Genomic DNA, 18,237 nt, shown 5'->3' with positions numbered 1-18,237 from the left:
AGTGGACTTGTGCAGGCTGCATGGGAAGCTGTGTGACCTGGCCCAAGAGTGCTCAAACACACTCTTCCCACTGAAAGCTACATAAATACATACAGAGCCCGTTCCCAATTACTGACCCATGTGGAGCAGAGACTCCAGAGCCGCGGAGAGCATGCAATGCATTCCCACGCGGCTTTGGAGTGCATGACTTATGCAGCAGCTTGAGGCCAAAGAGCAGGGAAGAAGAGAGCACCCACCACTGCACGCCAGGGCTCTACACGTAATCCCACCCCAAGGCGGGCATTCTTGTAGAAGCTTAGGGGGAGAGGTGGGTGCAAATATGGAGCCTGCTTATCTGCACGTCCACAGTGCACAAAATTCAGCCAACTTCTTAGCCTTTGAGGCCAGACGTTAAGGAAAGGTAAAGGTTTCAGTTCCAGGAAGTAAACCAATAGTTCTGAAGGTCCACCAGAAGGCAGGAAATGACAGCTGCCCTGCAGCAGGCGAGGGGCACCGGCGCTGGCACACAGGGTTTGGTCTCTGCCCCCAGGATGTTTCCAGAATGGTACACTAACCCCTAATTAATAAATCTGCTCATCGGTCTTAACCACTAGGGGTTCTGATTGTTTGCCACAAACTTTTGTGTTGCTCTTTTTCAGGCAATTGATTTTCCTAAGTCGTTTTTCAGAGCAAAATAGTTCAGTGTATTTGCCTGACTTCAGCAGAGGGCTAACGCTGGAGGGGTTGGATGGAATCGAGCCATTTCTAAAATGTGTATGTGTCAACCAAGTGAACAGTCCACAGGCAAAGGTTCAGGAATTAAGAGAAAGAGAGAAAAAGGGTGGCTGAGCGAAGCCCCTCCATGTGTCCATTTGGGGGCCATCCCCCTCTGTGTTGTCAAGACAGGCCAGTTAGTGCTGGCTGCACCTGGGGCTCTGAGTTTCACAGAGAAACACAACTGTATATCCCAGCCACGGCCAGAGGACCTCGTACTCTAAAGGAATTTATCTTAAAAGTGTCTAGGGTGTGGGTAAGGAATGACAAAAATATATATCCCTTACAGCATGGATACCGTCTTATTCTAAATCCCTGTATCTCAGTGGCACTGCTGGGGGTGGGGTGGGGGGTGGACGAACTTCAAAGATCCAACCAGCATTCTCTGTGGGTCCCCAGGGGTGTGGAATCTGATGAGCAGAATACCAGTGCTTATTGTGGTTTATCTGCACCAACAAAGGCCGAATCCCAGGACAGCTGCCCTTGGTCCCCCAGTGCTCTTCAGGGATACATGGTCCTACAAATGGAAACTCATTCCCAGTGAAACACAATAATAACAGTAGCAATATTATCTCCTATTTATTCAGCTCGTCCTAAGCACCAAGTTAAGTACTCCTAAGCCTAATGCAAGTACTTCTCCGCATTATCTCCATTCATTCTTATGATAACCTTGCGAGCTAGGCACGATCACACCCGTTTTTCCAATGACGGAACTGAAGCTCAGAGAGGTTAAGCAATTTGCCTGAGGTCACACAGGTAGCAAATGCGAGAGCCAGGATTTCAATCCAGGTCTAACTACACATGGGTACTCTGTCAGTACCTCAGTACCCTCACCCATTAAATCTTGTAAGGCAGTGGTGCCTACCCATCCCTGAATGTATATTAGAATCACTAGGGGAGCATTAAACATACCGATGCTAAGGTTCCTTTCCCAGAAATCATGACTTAATTAGCCTGGGATGAGGCCTGGGCATCAGTCAGTAACTTCTAACACTCTCCTGGTGATTTTAGGGAGAAGAGTGCCCATTGTAGAAGGAGGGCGGGGCAAGATCAGGAAGGGGACACAACGCATTTCAAAGTTAAATGTAACCTAATCACAGGTTTTTATATTGCCTACACCTTTATGCTTTTAAGACACAGGATCATAAACATGACCCTATAAGTTACAGTAAGAACAACAGATAAGTCCATAGATGAAGCTTCTAAGCACTTTTGGATTCTAAAAGCTTTTTTTCCGTTTAGATAAACCTTAATACTTTGAACAGTGGTACTGGCACATTAAAAGGGTTGGTTGGCTGTGGCTTTCTGTTGAGAAAAGCATGTCTTACGGTCATGAGATCCCATTTCAATGCACTTGTGGTTAGTTATGACTCTAATTAAGACAGAACCTCTTACTTAAAGCAATAAATATTTAGCCTCAGCAACCAACACATAAACAGAACCATGATTCATGACCTTGCTTCCGTGTTTTCCCCTGGCTACAGAAGTAAAGTGGCATTCCCTGATGCATGGAGACAGCGCAGGTCGAGGAAGACTCACTCTGCCTACGCTGAACAATAGCAATCTCTCCCGGAAAGGAGAGTGTCACGTTGCACTGAGTCAGAAAGGCCATGCAGCTCCTACGGAGGAGGTTCGCAAACTTCTCAGTACAGTGGGAGCACCAGGAAAACCCCAGAGATTCTGATTCCGTAAGTCCAGGGTGAGAGGAACTCTGATGCCAGTGATCTGAGGACCACAGTTGGAGAAACGTTAGCAAGACAAGTAGGAGCCGCCTTTAGAACGAGGCAGAGCTCAGGTCTAGCTCCCGGGCCACCCCTTCTCACCGCGTGGCCGTGGGAAGAATGTTAAACCTCCCTCAGCTCAATCTCAGCCGTGAAGGGGGAAAATGACGACTCCGCTTATGGTGTCGTGGGGAAAGTTACGTAAGATGATGGACATAAAGTTTGAAGCAAGGTCCTTTGGCACAAGGCCTGCCATGGAAGTGCCCAACAAATGCCATCCAAAAACAAAAACAAAACAAAAAACAAACACCAAAAACCAAACCAAAAAATTACCTACAGAGAACAGAAGTTGCAGCCTGGCAGCTCACACGCTGAACTCTGCCCTCTGACATTTGGTTTGGCATGGATATTTTGGTGTTTTTGGACTAATCGTGAATGTCATTAGACCAGACGCTGTCTCCAGTTTCCTGAACCCCTGACACTGCCCACACTGACGAAAACAAACACGTGTTCATTTCTATCACCTGCCTGCCCCCATAGAGGCATTTTGTGTTTGTGACTCAGGGAGAAGACGCCTGTTCTGAGGAGTGCACATTCTATAACCTTCTAAAGCAGCAGGCTTCGCTTCTAAATATAAATACGTGCCCTTGCCAAGGGTGTCCGTAGCTTACTAGTCTTCTAGAAACTCAGGGCAGCCAGGCCTCTGTTGGAACCAAGAACTCTGGCTGGCCTGGGGTGGCCTTGAGTGTGATTATGGGGACATTTCAAGCCTGGTGGCCAAAGGCCCGGAAGGACACACAATTCAACTTCCACTGGGTCCCCACCAGCTGGCCCTGCCCCCAGCCAGGGCCGACAGCCAACATCTCTTGTTCCTTGCTCCCTCACCCACCCCACTCCTGACCTTTCTCTATCCCACCCCCTACCCACAACTGGACAGAAGGCCCAGGATGCAGCGCACGGTTCCCAGTGGGAAATGTTATGCAACAACCTGATAGTATCAAATTACAAACAACCAAGGTCTCCTAGAAGTCCAGGATGCCAAATTCAACAGAATGTTTCCTCATCACCAAGGGGGAGGAAGGAACAGTTCTGCTCTTCAAATAAAACACGAGTTTCCAGACAGAGGAGCAGTCAGTTAGGGGACAAACAAGGTGTTGGTTCTGTCCTGGGTAGGAAATAGGTCTGGAGTGGGACAGGGAGGGCAGCTACTCTGCGCCAGGCCTGAGCTGGGGTCCGCAGGGGGCAGGCCCCTCATATCCTCTGTTTGGGAGAAGGCAGGGCCGGTCTGGCCTGCGCTGCCCACTGTCCCTTAGTTCAGTTTCTCTTCACCCCTGCAGGGTGCAGGCTGAGCGCAGGGGAGCATCCTCACTCCTGCACGGGGTGAAAAGATAACTCCAGGAGAAGCTGCCTCATCCCACCAGCTGAGCAAGGCGACTTGGCCAGGAAAAGAAAGGAAGACAAAGAGGGGGGCCTGGGGGCCAGGGAATGGGGGAGGCAGCGCATGGCCTGACGTAGCAGGCTGGCTGCGGGAAGAAGAAGCAGGCCTGTGGGTACTGTTTGTCCTACTCCGTTGTGAAAACACCGACTGTCTTCTCTCTTTCATCTGCTCTGGAGACTGGCCCCCTTACAGCAGGACGCACAGGCATCCCACTGACAACGAGCCTGGTGAGGAGGAGCAGGGGTCCAGAAGGACCCCTAGTCCCCCTCTTGACCTGGGCCGCTGGCCACACCCCTTCCACACAGGGCTCTGCCTGGCTTCCCAGAGCCCCCACTAGCTGGTCTGGAGAATGAGGAAAGGAAAGTGTTCACCCCTAGGCAAGGTTTACCTTCAGGATCTCCTGAGAAAAGAAGAAAATGGATCCAACCCCAGCCCCACCATGAATTCATGAGCTGTGCCACTCAGATATCTCCTCAAGCCACATTGGTGCAAGGCCTTGCCCCAAAAAAAGGGTGTTATCTGAAGATAACTGAAATCCAGCTTCAGAGTCATTTCCCAAGACGGAGGCCCAGAACACTTGGAAAGTCATGCATGTTATTCCCATGGCCCATGTCCTTTAGTAGATAAATCTCTTTCAGGGCCCTTTTTGGATGACTTTCCAATTCCTCTCTTTGTGGGGTACCCCCACTTTGCTTCGGCTACGAGTAAAGAAAAGGAGTCTTGAGGGGGTTAGTGGAGGCCAAGTGAAAGGCTGAGTGTCTTCCAGCCAGTATCCCGGTTGATCCTCTCAGCCGTCCAGCGAGGTGGGTCTACCAGCCCACATCAGAGGAAACGGGCTTAAAGCGAGCAGGGTACCACAAACACCGGTTCCTAAGCAGAGTCGAGACGCAAACCACACCTGAGCCTCCAAAGCCATTCTCTCTGTGCACCTCTGCACTCGGCCTCCCATGGATTTAGAAAGATTCAGACTATCACGGGGACTAAAGACATTTTCCTTGACCGCCATGGGGTCCAGAGAAGAAAGGCTTTCCCAGACATCCGAGCGGTCAGTTGGGCAGAACCAGGCATGAGTAGTGACCATCACGTGCATGAAGAATGAGCCAGTGGGGGCCCGTGGGACCTCCTTGATGGATGGCTGGCCCTGGGAAAGCCCTTCACCCTGCTCGGCCCCAGTTTCCTCATTTGGCCAACAGGGAGGCTAGAATAAAGATCGCCGAAGTCTCCCCCAACCCTGGCATTCTTTGAATGCGGGGATATCCCTGGAGATTCTGTCACTTGCTTCTCTCATGTGTCACCTTGGTCTCAGTGGAAGCAAGTCCATCTTTGTTCCTCTCCCTCACAGACATCACAGGGTCTTGAAAAATTGAACAATGTGCCAGGAGGAGCAGGAAATGGGGGAAACAAGTGTTTAAAGTGTATGGGGTTTTCCTTTCGGGCGATGAGAATGTTACGATCTTGACGGAGATGACAGTTGCATAACCCTGTGAACGAGCTTCATGCCACGCAATGGACACGTTACAATGGCCAATTTTATGTTACACGAATGTCACCTCCACTTTCAAAACTGCATCATGTCCCTCTCACTCTTAAAATCCTTCCACGAATCCACTTTTCTTTAGAATTAAGGCCAAAAGCGTTTGCCTGAAAGGAGAGATGGTCGAACGCGGGCCCCAGCATTCCCTGCAGCCTAGCGTGTGTATTCACACCTGCCCCTCACAGGCCCCAGGTACAGACAGCTGAGCAGCTCCTCGTCCCGTCTTCCCTCACCTGCCCAGGGGGCCCAGAGCCTCGGCCCCACAAACCCCTGGCTGTCTGCCGTGGCGAGGCTGACTGAGGAACTGCGTTTTCATTTAAGTTTAATTTAAACAGTCGTGTGTGGCCAGTGCCTGGCCTTTCGGGCAGTGAACCTAGACTGGTGGTTCTCAAATTTTCGCCCGCATAGAAATCAGCTGGAAGACTGGTTAAAACACTGATTTCTGGGCCCCGTCCCCCGAGTTTCTGACTCAGGAGGTCTGGGGTGAGGCCCTAGAATCTGCATTGGTAACCAACTCTCAGGTGGCACTAAATGCTGCTGGTCCTGGGACCACACCTTCATGACCACTGGTCCTTATCTGGAAGTTCTAGACTCAGGTGACTCTGGAATCAATATGGTCTAGATATGGATGTTCTAGATCGGCAGTTGTCAGAGTGTGGACTCGCCACATCAGCACCGAGGAGCTTCTTGGAAATGCAACATCTCCACCACCATTCCAGAACCACTAGGTCACAGCTGCATTTTAGCAGGATTCCCCAGGGGGATTGACTGCACATTAAAGTCTGAGAAATACTACTCTAAACTGTCATTCCTTTGAGCTAAGGGCTGTGTGGCTCTTCGTGTCCCCGGCACTGAGAAGTCCCTGGCACACAGTAGGTGCTCAAGAAATGGAAGGAAAAGAGAGATGAGGTTGTCCAGCTGGTAAATGTGTTTCGCACAGGGTAAGGTTCTTCCCTCAAAGAATGGGGCCCAGTCTATATCCTTAAACCGGATTCACTATTTCAAAGCCACCTCATAAGGGGGGAGGAGACAAGGCAAATCTTTGAGGGACAGAGAGCTCCCCACAGAGGAGCCAGTTATTGATAGGCCCTTATCCCCTCATCCTTGGTCTCTAGGCCTTCTGGATTTTTACCCTTGAGAGTTCCGATTCCAGGCTTTCCAACTGAACATTAAAGACGGCAGCCTGGCCCGAGGGTGTCCCAGGTATGGACAGGAGGAATTGTAATCGGGTAACACAGAAAACCACTCCCAGCTTGCACTGTGTTTCTCTAGGCTGCTGCAGGTATCAAACACATTGGCACCCATCTCCAGTCCTGGCATCTTTTCCTGGTCCAGCTCTCCAGGAACCAGAACTAACTTACGGCATTCTTGAACTGGAGAGCCAAAGAGATACAGAGAGCGGGAAACACCAATCCTGAAGGATGAAGCACCAGCTCACTGTGCAGGAGAGGGGAGGGGGCACCCAGCTCCCTGCCTCCCAACTCGACTCTCCCGACACAGGACGCGGCCAGAGTCCCGGCAGCCACTCACTTGAAAAGTTCTCCAGGGAGCTGATCCAAGGGACACCAGGTTAAAGGTGACAAATAAAAAGGAATGATCAGCACGTCCATCTCTCCCCCCACCATGACGGGCACGTGCATGTGAGCCAGGCCCACACAGAGCTGTTCCAGGTCTAAGGAACTACAAATATTCTGCCAGACTAATATGAAAGGAACTCTGTGTCCTCTGACCTAGACAGCAAGGAAACCCAGCCCCAGGGGATAAACTTGCCACGTCCACCTCCAAACCCCTTGGACATAAGTAACTCTTTAAAAACCTATTTTAATTTTTTAGGATACAAATAATACCAGTTTGTTGTGGGGAAAATCACACTTAAACCCTCCCTCCCCTACCCTGAGGTAATCGCTGCTAATCTTCTGTTAGCTACTGTTGTCTGTCTCGACATTTTTCGGAGACTACGTAGGCTTGTTTTTATATAATTAGACTTTATGTATTGTTTGTAAGCTGCTTTATTCACTGAAAAGTAGTGAATGTGAATGTTTCCAGATCAATAACATGCAGCATTTCGGTGGTTCCTTAGTATCTCTTTAAAGGGATGTGTTGTAATTTCTGTAACATGCCTCTGTTGCTGGAGGCATAGGTTACGTCCAACTTTTTCTTTTTTTTTTAAAGACCCACTGCGATGAGCATCCTTTTATATACGTCATTGTGCACTTGGCTAGTTATTTCTTCATGACAAATTCTTAAAGGAGGAACTGAAGCATCAAGAGGCATGTGCTTTTTTCAGCCCTTTGGTCCATATGCCCAACTGTCCCCAGCATGGCTGCTCCTTGTGAGGAACATTTCCCAGAGCAGATGGGTGCTGAGCTGGGAGCTGAAGGATGTTTAAATAGAGAAGGGCAGTGTCGTCTAGTGGGGAGATACCAACTTTGGTAGCAAGCCTGGCTTCCTCCTCACAGACTGTGTGACCTTGGGCAGATTACTTAGCCTCTCTGAGCCTCTCTTTCTCCATCTGTAAATGGAAATAAACCTACCTTTCGTGATTGTAAGGTTTAGAGATAAAGGATATAGAAACCTTCAGTAACTGGGCACTAAATATTTCTTGAATGAATGAAATGAATTAATGGTTGGATGGATGGAGGGATGCCTTTTTTAAAAAGGAAAGAAAGGAAAAGGAGCAAGGGCAACAGGATGGAAGTAAAGGGAAAGCACAGACGTTGGAAGACGCGTGGACTGGCTTGTCCAGAGACGTCTGGTCCCCTGAGGGAGTCATAGGAGAAAAGGTGACATGAGGGTGCCCTGGGCTGAACAGAAATTCTCTCCGTTCCAATGAGTTTCTTCTCTGGGACATGGTGGCTGGTGAGCAGCTTGTCCCTGTTTCACAATGAGGCCCTAAGCCCTGGATAGAAGGTGAGAAGAGGCAGAATCCCATGTCCCAGCCTGGGCTCAGCACCCGCAGTGGGACGCAGTCACCCCAGCCGAGCCCCCTACCTTGCTGAGCTTGCCACAATCCAGTGAAGGGACCCACGCTGCCTGCCAGCTCACATTTCTGAGCCCACGGGCCGTTGTCTCCTAGAAACCAAACGAAGCAACGTGTTAACGATCCACAGACTGGTGGACAATTTCATTGACTTTCTCTCTGGTCCCACATCCCTGGACACAGCAGCGGGAGACAGAAGAGGATCTTGTCAAAACAATGGCCCTCCCTGTGAAGAGCTACCCTTCCGATGAGGCTCTGCTGGGCTTACAGAGGTGGGCCTCCCCTCCCCCAAAACAGCCCTACCTGAGGCTCTTGCCTCCCAGACGTTTGCCCTTTATAGCATTAGCAATCTCATCACCATTATCGTCAGCCCTGCAACCGTTTATTGAGCACCTATGATGTGCCCAGCCCTTCATCTATGTTACCTCATGATCCTCTGACATGCTATGGAATACGATTCTATGTTAGGTTAATTTTGCAAATGAAGAAACAGAAGCTTGGAGAGATTAACCTTCCCAACAGCAGCATGTAGATACAAATCTAGGTCTCTACGTGACCCAAAGGCAGGGCTTTTAACCACTGGCCTCGTCCAGACAGGGCCCTGAGACCCACAGTGCCTGTGTGAGCCCTCTAAATGGCTCACTAGTTCAGCTCTGCTCGGCTAAAAGACGTGGCCTGGTGCGTGGCAGCAGATAACCAGAGTCTTTGGTACAGGGACGGTGGTGAAGAGGGGGTCTCAGCATAGCGTGAGGACTACACAGGTCCACAATGCCAAAGTCATTTATTAACAATTAAGAGCAATATCCACATGGCCCTCATCAACACATAAGGAGCCAGCAGGAGACCTGCTCTCTCTGTGCAAACCTTTCCAGAGGCCCAGCTTTGGGGGCCCCAGTGAACAGATGCTCAGCATTCAAGGCAACAAACAGGAGTGGGGCCCCACGTTCACAGTAAGCCCTCTCCCCCATTAAAGAGGATCACTCGAGCAGACTCTGCTCCTCGCAGGGCGTGTGCAGGGTTATCCATTGATCTCAGTTAGGCTGGCTGCGTTTTACTACTTTACCTGTAAACCAGAGGAATGTGTTTTCTTTTGCTACGCGGTCAACTTTGTCTTTGATCTGGCCCACCAGGCTGTCCATCTCCCGGAGGTTTGACGCATATGGTGTACGGTCCTGTGGGTCTGCGGACAGCTGCGTCCTGGTTAAGGGCACGTGCATGTGAGCCAGGCCCACGTACAGCAGGAAAGGTCTTCTGCTGGTGCTGGAACGGGAGAGCCGAGAGGTCACTCTCCAGGACACTTTCTGCCTTGGCCAGTGGGTCCCTTGTCTCATCAGAGAAAATCTGCACAACACCTTCTGCCCCCTGTGCCCCGGGAGTACACATCTGTTTAGAACCTTCCTAGGATATGTGAAGATAATCTGTCAGCCAATGAAAACCTGAGAGTAATTGTAATAATTGTTACTGTTCTTTAATATTTACTGAGAGATACTAGGTGGGACTCACGTTGTCTAAATTCATTCTCCTAACTCCCATGTTCCCTTTTTCAGATAAAGCATCAGAGGCTTAGGGAGACTCAAGGACTTGTCTGAGGTTATGCATTAGTAAGTGACCGAGTCTGGATTCCAGGTGACATCTGTCTGAGAGCACAGCCCTTGCTTTTAACTGCTGCACTCTAAAGTCCAAAGCAAACACAGTTGTAAGTTTTATCTGCTTTCTGTAGCATCCAGTCCATCACGTCCACTTCCAAACTCGGCCCTTTCTAAGCGATGAATGGAGGACTCACGTTGACCACAGGAAATGCAAAGCACAAACATGACCACCTGGGAATATCTCGATCAAGGCTCTGTTAGAGACCCAGGTGCCCAAGCCACCACTCCTCTAACCCTGAAGGTTCCTATGAAACCTGGGTGGACTCTGCTTCTTGTCTGTCCCCAGCGCCACCCCCAGGCAAGCAGCAGGATAAAGAGAAGCTGCAGAACCACAGCTTTTTCCCTCCTGCAGCAGCAGGGCCCCTCAGGAAGCCCCCGCCACAGACCACACCTGCGGTGCCATCTTTCAGAGGACACAGTAAGGGTGAGGGGAGAGTTCAGTCAAGGTCGTGCCGAGTGCTGATACAGGCTTGCTCTTTTTACCCCAGTTCACTTACAGATTCGACTTTCAAACTGGCCCCACTGTTCTTCGCGTACCCTGATTTACACCACCCCACATCGAGTTCTCGGAGCCCCCCAGCCTCCACCCTGCATCACCCCAAGCTCTGGAGCGCCCCCTGCACCCGACTCCCAGGGGCCCCTACTTGGGACTGTGCCTGCACTCAGCTCTCTCTGGCAGCCATGAAAATCAGGACACAAGTCCCAAACAGGGGCTTCTCCTTCGCCATCTTAACCAACGGTTTCTCAGCAGCACTTCTACTTGCGTTGTGTTGTCCAGTGCAGTAGCTGCGAGGCAAGTGTGGCTCTTTAGATTTTAATTAATGAAAATTAAATGAGATTAAGAGTTCAGTGTCTCACAGGCTGTAACACCGATGATGTCTCACAGAAGACATCATGCCAACTGACATAAGCTAGTCACCAAAGGACGAATGTCGCATGGTTTCACTCACAGGAGGAGGTCCCCAGAGTGGTCAACTTCCGAGAGACAGAAAGTCGAATGGTGGGTGGCCAGGGACTGGGGGAGAAGGGAAAACGGGGAGCTGGTGTTCAACGGGGACAGAGTTTCAGTTTGGGGTGATGAACAAGTTCCGGAGGTGGGTGGTGGTGATGGGTGGGGATGTTCTTAAAGCCGCAGACCTGCACACTTCAAGAGGTACATTTTGTGTTATGTGTATTTTGCCATTGTTTATATGTCAATTCAGGGTCTCCGTTGCCCCACCCACATTTCAAATGTTCGGCAGGCTCAGATGGCGTGATGACGAGCACAGGCTTTGGGGACCTGCATCCAATAGGAAACCGAAACATTAATCAGATAATTATTGACAAAGTGGAGGTGTGACGGAGGTGAAATACAGCATGCTGGGTAGGGGCATAACAGGGGAAGATGAGGAAGGGTGGCACCACGAGGGGACACCGTGCAGGGGGAGGGTCCGGAGTCAGGCAGGAGAGGGAATCAAGACCATGACGTGGGTCCCGGGCTCCAGCCCCGGAGGAAGGGATTGGGCACCTCTAGGACCTCGTTCTGACTGGTGAGCGCCCTGGAGCGTTGACCATAGGCTCTGATTTCAAACATCCTGAGCTACTGCCACACCTGTGGCCAACACCGTCCTCCCTGCCAAACCCTTACCTCCTGCTCAGCTTCAATGCACAGCCCGCAACGCTGTAAGGAGCACAGACCAGGCTAGCTGTGGCCCAGAAAGCCATCTGCTGTCTCCCTTTTTTGGCCACTTCAGAACTCTGCCTGCCACTTAAAAAAACCAAATCGGGCTGGCCCGGTGGCTCAGGAGGTTAGAGCTCCATGCTCCTAACTCCGAAGGCTGCCGGTTCGATCTCCACATTGGCCAGTGGGCTCTCAACCACAAGGTTGCCAGTTCAATTCCTCGAGTCCCGCAAGGGATGGTGGGCAGCGCCCCCTGCAACTAAGATTGAACACGGCACCTTGAGCTGAGCTGCCACTGAGCTCCCGGATGGCTCAGGTGGTTGGAGTGCGTCCTCTCAACCACAAGGTTGCCGGTTCGACTCCCAAAAGGGATGGTGGGCTGCGCCCCCTGCAACTAGCAACGGCAACTGGACCTGGAGCTGAGCTGCGCCCTCCACAACTAAGACTGAAAGGACAACAACTTGACTTGGAAAAAAGTCCTGGAAGTACACACTGTTCCCCAATAAAGTCCTGCACCCCTTCCCCCCCACGAGAAAAAAAAAAAGCAAATCAAGGATTAGCTTTCAGCATCCTTGGTATGTGAAAGATCTAAATTCAAGTAACGATCCAAGTAAAACTTTCAATGAAGCCCTTGAGTGGGCCCCTTACTAAGGACAGCAGGACACCTCACTCTAGGGACCCTGGGAGCTTTGACATAGAGGCCCAGGTGGGGGTGGGGGTCACAGTGGAGAAAGGAGTCTTTCCTGCTGATGTTCGGAAAATCGCAGATGAATTGGCAAGTCAAATCCTAAATAAAGCAGCATCCCTGACGATTATTTTCTGTACACTAAAAGCCAACAGGGTTCATGTGACTTTTCACTTAATAACTAATTAGTAAATAAGCAAACTCTTCACCTTTTTCACATGATAGGGAGACTGTCTGTTGATTTGTTGGTCTTTGAATCGATGAATGAACTGGTGGATAAACAGCGCCATACTTCCTTCAGAGCAAGCGGGAAGCAGTCCCCAGTCCCCAGCAGGCGGCCACCCACCCCTTCGAGAAAGCTGTGCTGCTCGAGGTTCCATGAAAGCAGGAGAGGCCAGTCCCCACCGACCAGCCATGAAGCATCTACCTGTCATGGGCCACAGGGCCCGAAACCATCTCAGAGTTCCAGGGAAAATTCCAGAGAAATGCTCAGCCCTCCATATGGGACAAGGGTCTCACCCCTTTTCCTATCGGCCTTCTGAACAGAAGCTGGTGTTTCCCAGGAAGCTTTGAGAAACCAGTCAGATGTGATCTCTGAAGCCCCAAGGGGCTGCCCTGGAGATTTAGGCCTTAAGTAGGTTTTATTGTCTCAAAAAGATGATCTCTGAAGCCCCGAGGGGCTGCCCTGGAGATTTAGGCCTTAAGTAGGTTTTATTGTCTCAAAAACATGATCTCTGAAGCCCCAAGGGGCTGCCCTGGAGATTTAGGCCTTAAGTAGGTTTTATTGTCTCGAAAACATCAGTGGATCAGTGCTGCCTCCACCCTCCCTGCTGCCCTTCTCTCTAGAAAAGTCCAGCGTGGTTGAGCCAGGCGCTGGGGATGGGGGTGGAGGGAGGCGGTCCGTGCACATGCAAGGAGCTGGTGTGATCACGTATCTGCAGGTGGAGTCCATTTTCAATTCCGCACAAGCAGACAGGTGTACAGCACATTTTTTTCTTGCCCACTTAGGCTACGGCTGTGGGGAATACCAGAGGACCTACTGGAAACTGTTCCTCTGTCCTTGAGGGGTTTGCAATCTTGGGAGGAAGACGAGAGAAGCACATCCACAGGGTCATTTGAGGGCAGCACAAGGACAGCCGCGAAGGCTCAGGACAAGGCCTGGGGCGGTGGGGACGGGGCTGTGTACACATGCGGGAGTGTGCGCTTTGAGGAGTTGTCCATGGTTTCACAATAGCGCCTCTCCAACCTGACGGAGGTTGCAAAGCAGCAGCCCTCACACACATACAACTCGTTAGGGACACAGGGTGGGATGGCTCTGCTTTTTGCTTTTTAGTTATTTTTAGTGAGTCGCTTCTAACATTTAAAGATCAGGAGATTTCACACAAGGGCCGGGTCTCCAGTTTCTCTTCTGAAATGGAAAATCCAGGCTCCCATTCCACAAAGCAATAGGAAGCTGGAGCAAGGTAGCAGCTGCCCCTTTAGACGGGGTATGTGCTTTCAAGTTCAGCACAGGCTCCGCCATTCCCTAATGCCTTGCACTCGGCCTGCTTCCCTCTTGAAGGCTACCGACCTGGGCGGCCCTGTACATGCTGGAATTTGTAAGTCTTGGGGGTTACACGGAATAACGGCCCGCAAAGATATCCAGGTCTAACCCCTGGAATCTGAGTGTTGGTTGCCTTACTTGGCAAAAGGGACTTTGCAGAAGCAATTAAGGATCCTGAAATAGGGAGATTATCCTCAATTATCCGGGATGTGATCACAAGTGTCCTTATAAAAGGGAGACAGAGGGAGATTTGACGACAGAGAAAGAGAAGGCCAGGGGACAACAGAAGTGGAGACCAGAGCCAAGGCAGCCAGCAGCCACCAGAAGCTATAAGAGGCCAAGGAACGATTCTGCCCTGGAGCCTCCAAAAGAAAACAGTCCTGCCAACACCTTGATTTTAGCCTCCTTCAGGGTCTCTGGCCTCCAGGTCTGTAGGAGAATAAATTACTGTTGTCTTAGCCAACAAGTTGGTGGTAAGTTTGTTACAGAAGCAGGAAGAAACTAATACATCCTGCCACCTAATGAACTGAATGAATGCCTTGAGTGCCCAGAAGACAATGAACAGACCCTGCCTGGAGGGGGAGGATGCGGCACAATACTGACAGTGGAGCATGACTTCAGCAGGGATGTAGGTAAGCCTAGGACCTCTGGGAACACCCCGGAGGGACTTCAAACCAGGGCCCAGAGATTCCGAGCAGGACTGCCTTCCAGTTTTGTTCACAGGAGGCAGGCACGCATCGCCTGTGTTAGACAACAGGAGTTAGACAACAGGAGTCTGCCGAAGCTTTGCGGAGTGCTCAGGCCAGGGGACGTGGTGGGCGGGAGGGGAGGGACGGCTGGGGCCGGGGGACGCCTCACCTTGCACGCTGGATGAACTGGGTAGCTTTCTCTGTGTACTTCTGCGCAAGGCTGCTCAGGTTCACGGGCTGCTCCACGATGTTCAGGTTTTCATACAGAGGAAGGGCCACGTCAGTGTAACAGTCCCTCTCAGGGCTCCTGTGTGGAAACCACAGACGGTATTCAGCTCCGTGACCTCAGTAGTTACGGAGCAGAACAAAATGCTTTAATGCAGCGACGCACATAAATGCAAAACACTTAATTGCCTGGTGCCAAAAGGTTTTTCCAGATGGCCATTTCCTCCAAGTGTAAAACCAATATAATACCGGTTTCTCTTTTTGAATACATATTGTGTGCTCCTCAGACAAGCCTGGCCACTCTGTAAGGCTCACAAAATTTGAGAGCTAGAAACATTATTACTCCCATTTTGCTGGGAGGGAAACTGAGGTCTAAACAGACTAAATTATTCAAGCAGGGTCCCAAGGCCAATCAGTAGCCCCCTCCCTGGCTTTTTCCACTGTCCCCCCAAATGAAGACTTCTTTGTATGGGTGTAACGATTGTTACACGCTGTGACACGATGTCTGACAATAGGACAGATGGCCAGGGACAATTTTAACATTTCAAATCATGTTTAGAGAATTTGGAGAAACTTTAGCGAATTTAGGAAAGGTCAGGGTCAAAGCAAGACTATCTCCCAGAAAAACAAACTCAGCCCTTGGTCTTACAGATCGAAATGAACCTGACACATAAATGCTTCCTCAGTGTGGCTGAGAAGAAACTCTGGCCATGATATTCGGCAAGTTACCGAAGTTCTCAGAGCTTGACTTTCCTTATCTGAAGTGTGGGCTGCCCCCGCCGCTTTACAGACGTATTGGGGGTACTAAGTGAAATAATGAATGGTTAGTGCTTTGTCCACTGCTCAGTATCCTAGGAACGCAATCAAAACTCAAGCCCTCTGTCCTGGTTGCTGCAGAGAACTAAGAGAGGAACTGACAACTCTGGGGACCGACAGGGTAATGGGAGGCTGGCCAGTCTGGTAGAGAAATGGTCCTCATGGTGCAGGGAAGGACTTAGGGAAAAATGGTAACTCCCCATCACACCTATATGCGCACATACCCATCATGGAAGCTTAAGAGACAAGGTCAGACTGGGGTAGATAACTGCCAGGGACCACAATTTTTTAAAAAGATAAAGTTATCACTGTACTGGGCATACAACGCTAATCTCGTCATTTGTGTCCAATTTGTCACCTTTTTATGATCTTGTTGCAACTCCACCATCATTTAAATTCTCTCCCTTTTCCCTCTCAAGCCAATCCTGTTTTTCTACTTGATTTAACATGGATGGATAAGGGATTGGCTGACATATGTCATACCTTGACATGGCCAGGTGTGACACAGGTGTGACCCCCCCCCCCCCCAGGCCACAGCTGGTAAGGACAGCGAGACGTTCTACAGCCTCACTTTTCACACTGCAACATGTGCATGAATCACCTGCCCTCTTATTAAAATGCAGGCCTCAGGGTGGGGTCTGAACTTCTCTAATAGACGCCCAAGTGCTACCCAGGCTGCTGGTTGGGCAACCACACTTGGAATAACAAGGACAGAGAGGACATGCGCTCTGGACTCAAGAGACACCCAGACTGAGTCTCCATCTCTGCCTCTCACAGCTCCAGGTGACCTGGGCAACAAGGTATGCTTCTTTACCTGCAAAAACCGGGTAGACACCTGCCTCCCACAGTGGATGGCAGATAAGTACACAGAGTGCTCAGAACGTAACAATTTCTCAATAAATGGCCATTATTAGACTAACTATTGTGTTATTAATGAGCCGGCTAAGACTCCCTTTCCCCAAGCAGCTGAAACACCTGTGACCTTATAAATAACCACAGCGCACAGTCTGAACACGTGGAGCACGTGGTTTGTGTTACTTTATTATTTGAATAAGCTTTGTCACCTTGTCCAGATAATAATGTATTGCATGCTCATTACAGAATTTTGGAAAACACAATGAGAAAGGAAAAAAGAAAAGAAAACCCCTAATCCCACTACCAGAGTGCACGACCCATTGTCACCATCTTGGCATTATTTCCTTTGAGTCTCTCTTGGTAGAGCTATAAAGGCATAAATACCAAGACAATTAAGGCCATGCTGCTGATGATTTGTTTCCTGCTTTTTTCACTTATTATGATCTCGTGAGCATTTCCCCATTTCACTGAATGTTTTTAAAACATCCTGTGTAGTGCCTGCCTGGCATTCCAATGTCCGAATGCAGGCTTCTTTGCAGCGGTGAGTGGTGAGGTGAAGCTTCTTAAGGAGCCCTGCGCACTTCTCTCTATCCCTCTACGCCCCGGGTCTGGGCCAGGTGAGTGGCCCAGGAGTAAAGCCAGCAGGCAGAGGAGGAGGGAAGCCCCACCTGTGTGAGACCATGGCCATGCGGGGCTCTCCCCGGCTGAGATAAACAGTCCCAGGAACTTAGAAAAGTCCAACAAAAAGATTCTGTTGACCTCGCCTTTGCTAAAAGTTCTCTTGTACTCTGTTTTGCTGTCCCAACTGTCCCCTGTGGGCCTCTCTCATTTCCTCCTGACGGGCCACACCCTTAGGATTTCACCTGGCTCTGGAGCCCACGGGCAAGTACCTTGATGCTCTAGCAGCCCGTGGACAGGCCGGGCAAGGAGGGTGGTTGTAGCCTGGGCTGTCCATGCAGCCCATATCATGGCTGTACGGGATTCCAAAGTAGTAATCAAAACCTGGAAGAAAAGCAACTGGTTAGCACCACACTTGGCTGTGCGGATCCGGCATGCTTACACCCAAGACAAAAATTTAATTTTCCATGATTTAATACTGCAGTGCTACGGAGTATGTAATTAAAAGAGGATTTGATTAATATCCCTTTGTAGTATGCAAAGGAAACACTGTGCTGGGTTCTGGCTGTAAGATTAGATTTGCAAAACATCTTGTGATTAGTTAACCCAGAGTGGGAGGAAGGAGAGAGAATTAATACACACTTACCATCCCCAGTGCAATTACTGACCCATTTAGGAAGTCTTTGGAGAAAATCTACTACATGCATGATACTTTAAAGGATAAAAGAATAAATTCTGCCCTCAAAAGACGTCCCATCTAAAGAGAGAATAAGATACACAGAGTAAGATCTAAGAGGCGAATAACCAGTAAGACAACGAGAGAGATCGGAGGGAGAAGTTGGCCCCAGATGCTGAAAGTGGGGAGGGGTTACGGCAGGAATCTCAAAATGCTTCTCGAAAGCGATGGCATTTCAGCTAAGATTCAGAAGGCTGGCAGGACTGGGCCTGCGTGATGGGGTGAGGGGGAAGGAAGGATGTTAGAGTGAGACTGAGACTTGAATACTTTTGTTGACTTTTTTCTGAGATCCTCGCTCGCCCAGTCTCTTCTCCAACCCAAGATTTGGTGTGAAG

The 18,237-nt window shown here is 50.0% G+C and overlaps 1 protein-coding gene across 1 annotated transcript in view; it reads right to left on the bottom strand.

Moving 5' to 3' along the window:
* ARSG (arylsulfatase G) overlaps window positions 1-18,237 on the bottom strand; it is a 76,965-nt gene that overhangs the window by 25,961 nt on the left and 32,767 nt on the right. Inside the window, exons 5-8 of the mRNA XM_074319762.2 lie at window positions 17,439-17,550; window positions 14,822-14,959; window positions 9,490-9,686; window positions 8,438-8,518 (exon numbers count right to left, since the gene is read on the bottom strand). Of these exons, the coding sequence (XP_074175863.2) occupies window positions 8,438-8,518; window positions 9,490-9,686; window positions 14,822-14,959; window positions 17,439-17,550 (528 nt within the window). The remainder of the gene's footprint in view (window positions 1-8,437; window positions 8,519-9,489; window positions 9,687-14,821; window positions 14,960-17,438; window positions 17,551-18,237) is intronic.

This window comes from Rhinolophus sinicus, chromosome 12 (assembly GCF_057876585.1).
Source record: "Rhinolophus sinicus isolate RSI-liver-muscle chromosome 12, RSI-T2T, whole genome shotgun sequence".
NCBI lineage: Eukaryota > Metazoa > Chordata > Mammalia > Chiroptera > Rhinolophidae > Rhinolophus > Rhinolophus sinicus.
Note: the sequence above shows the minus strand (reverse complement) of the source record. Positions and strands in the feature narration are given on the sequence as shown.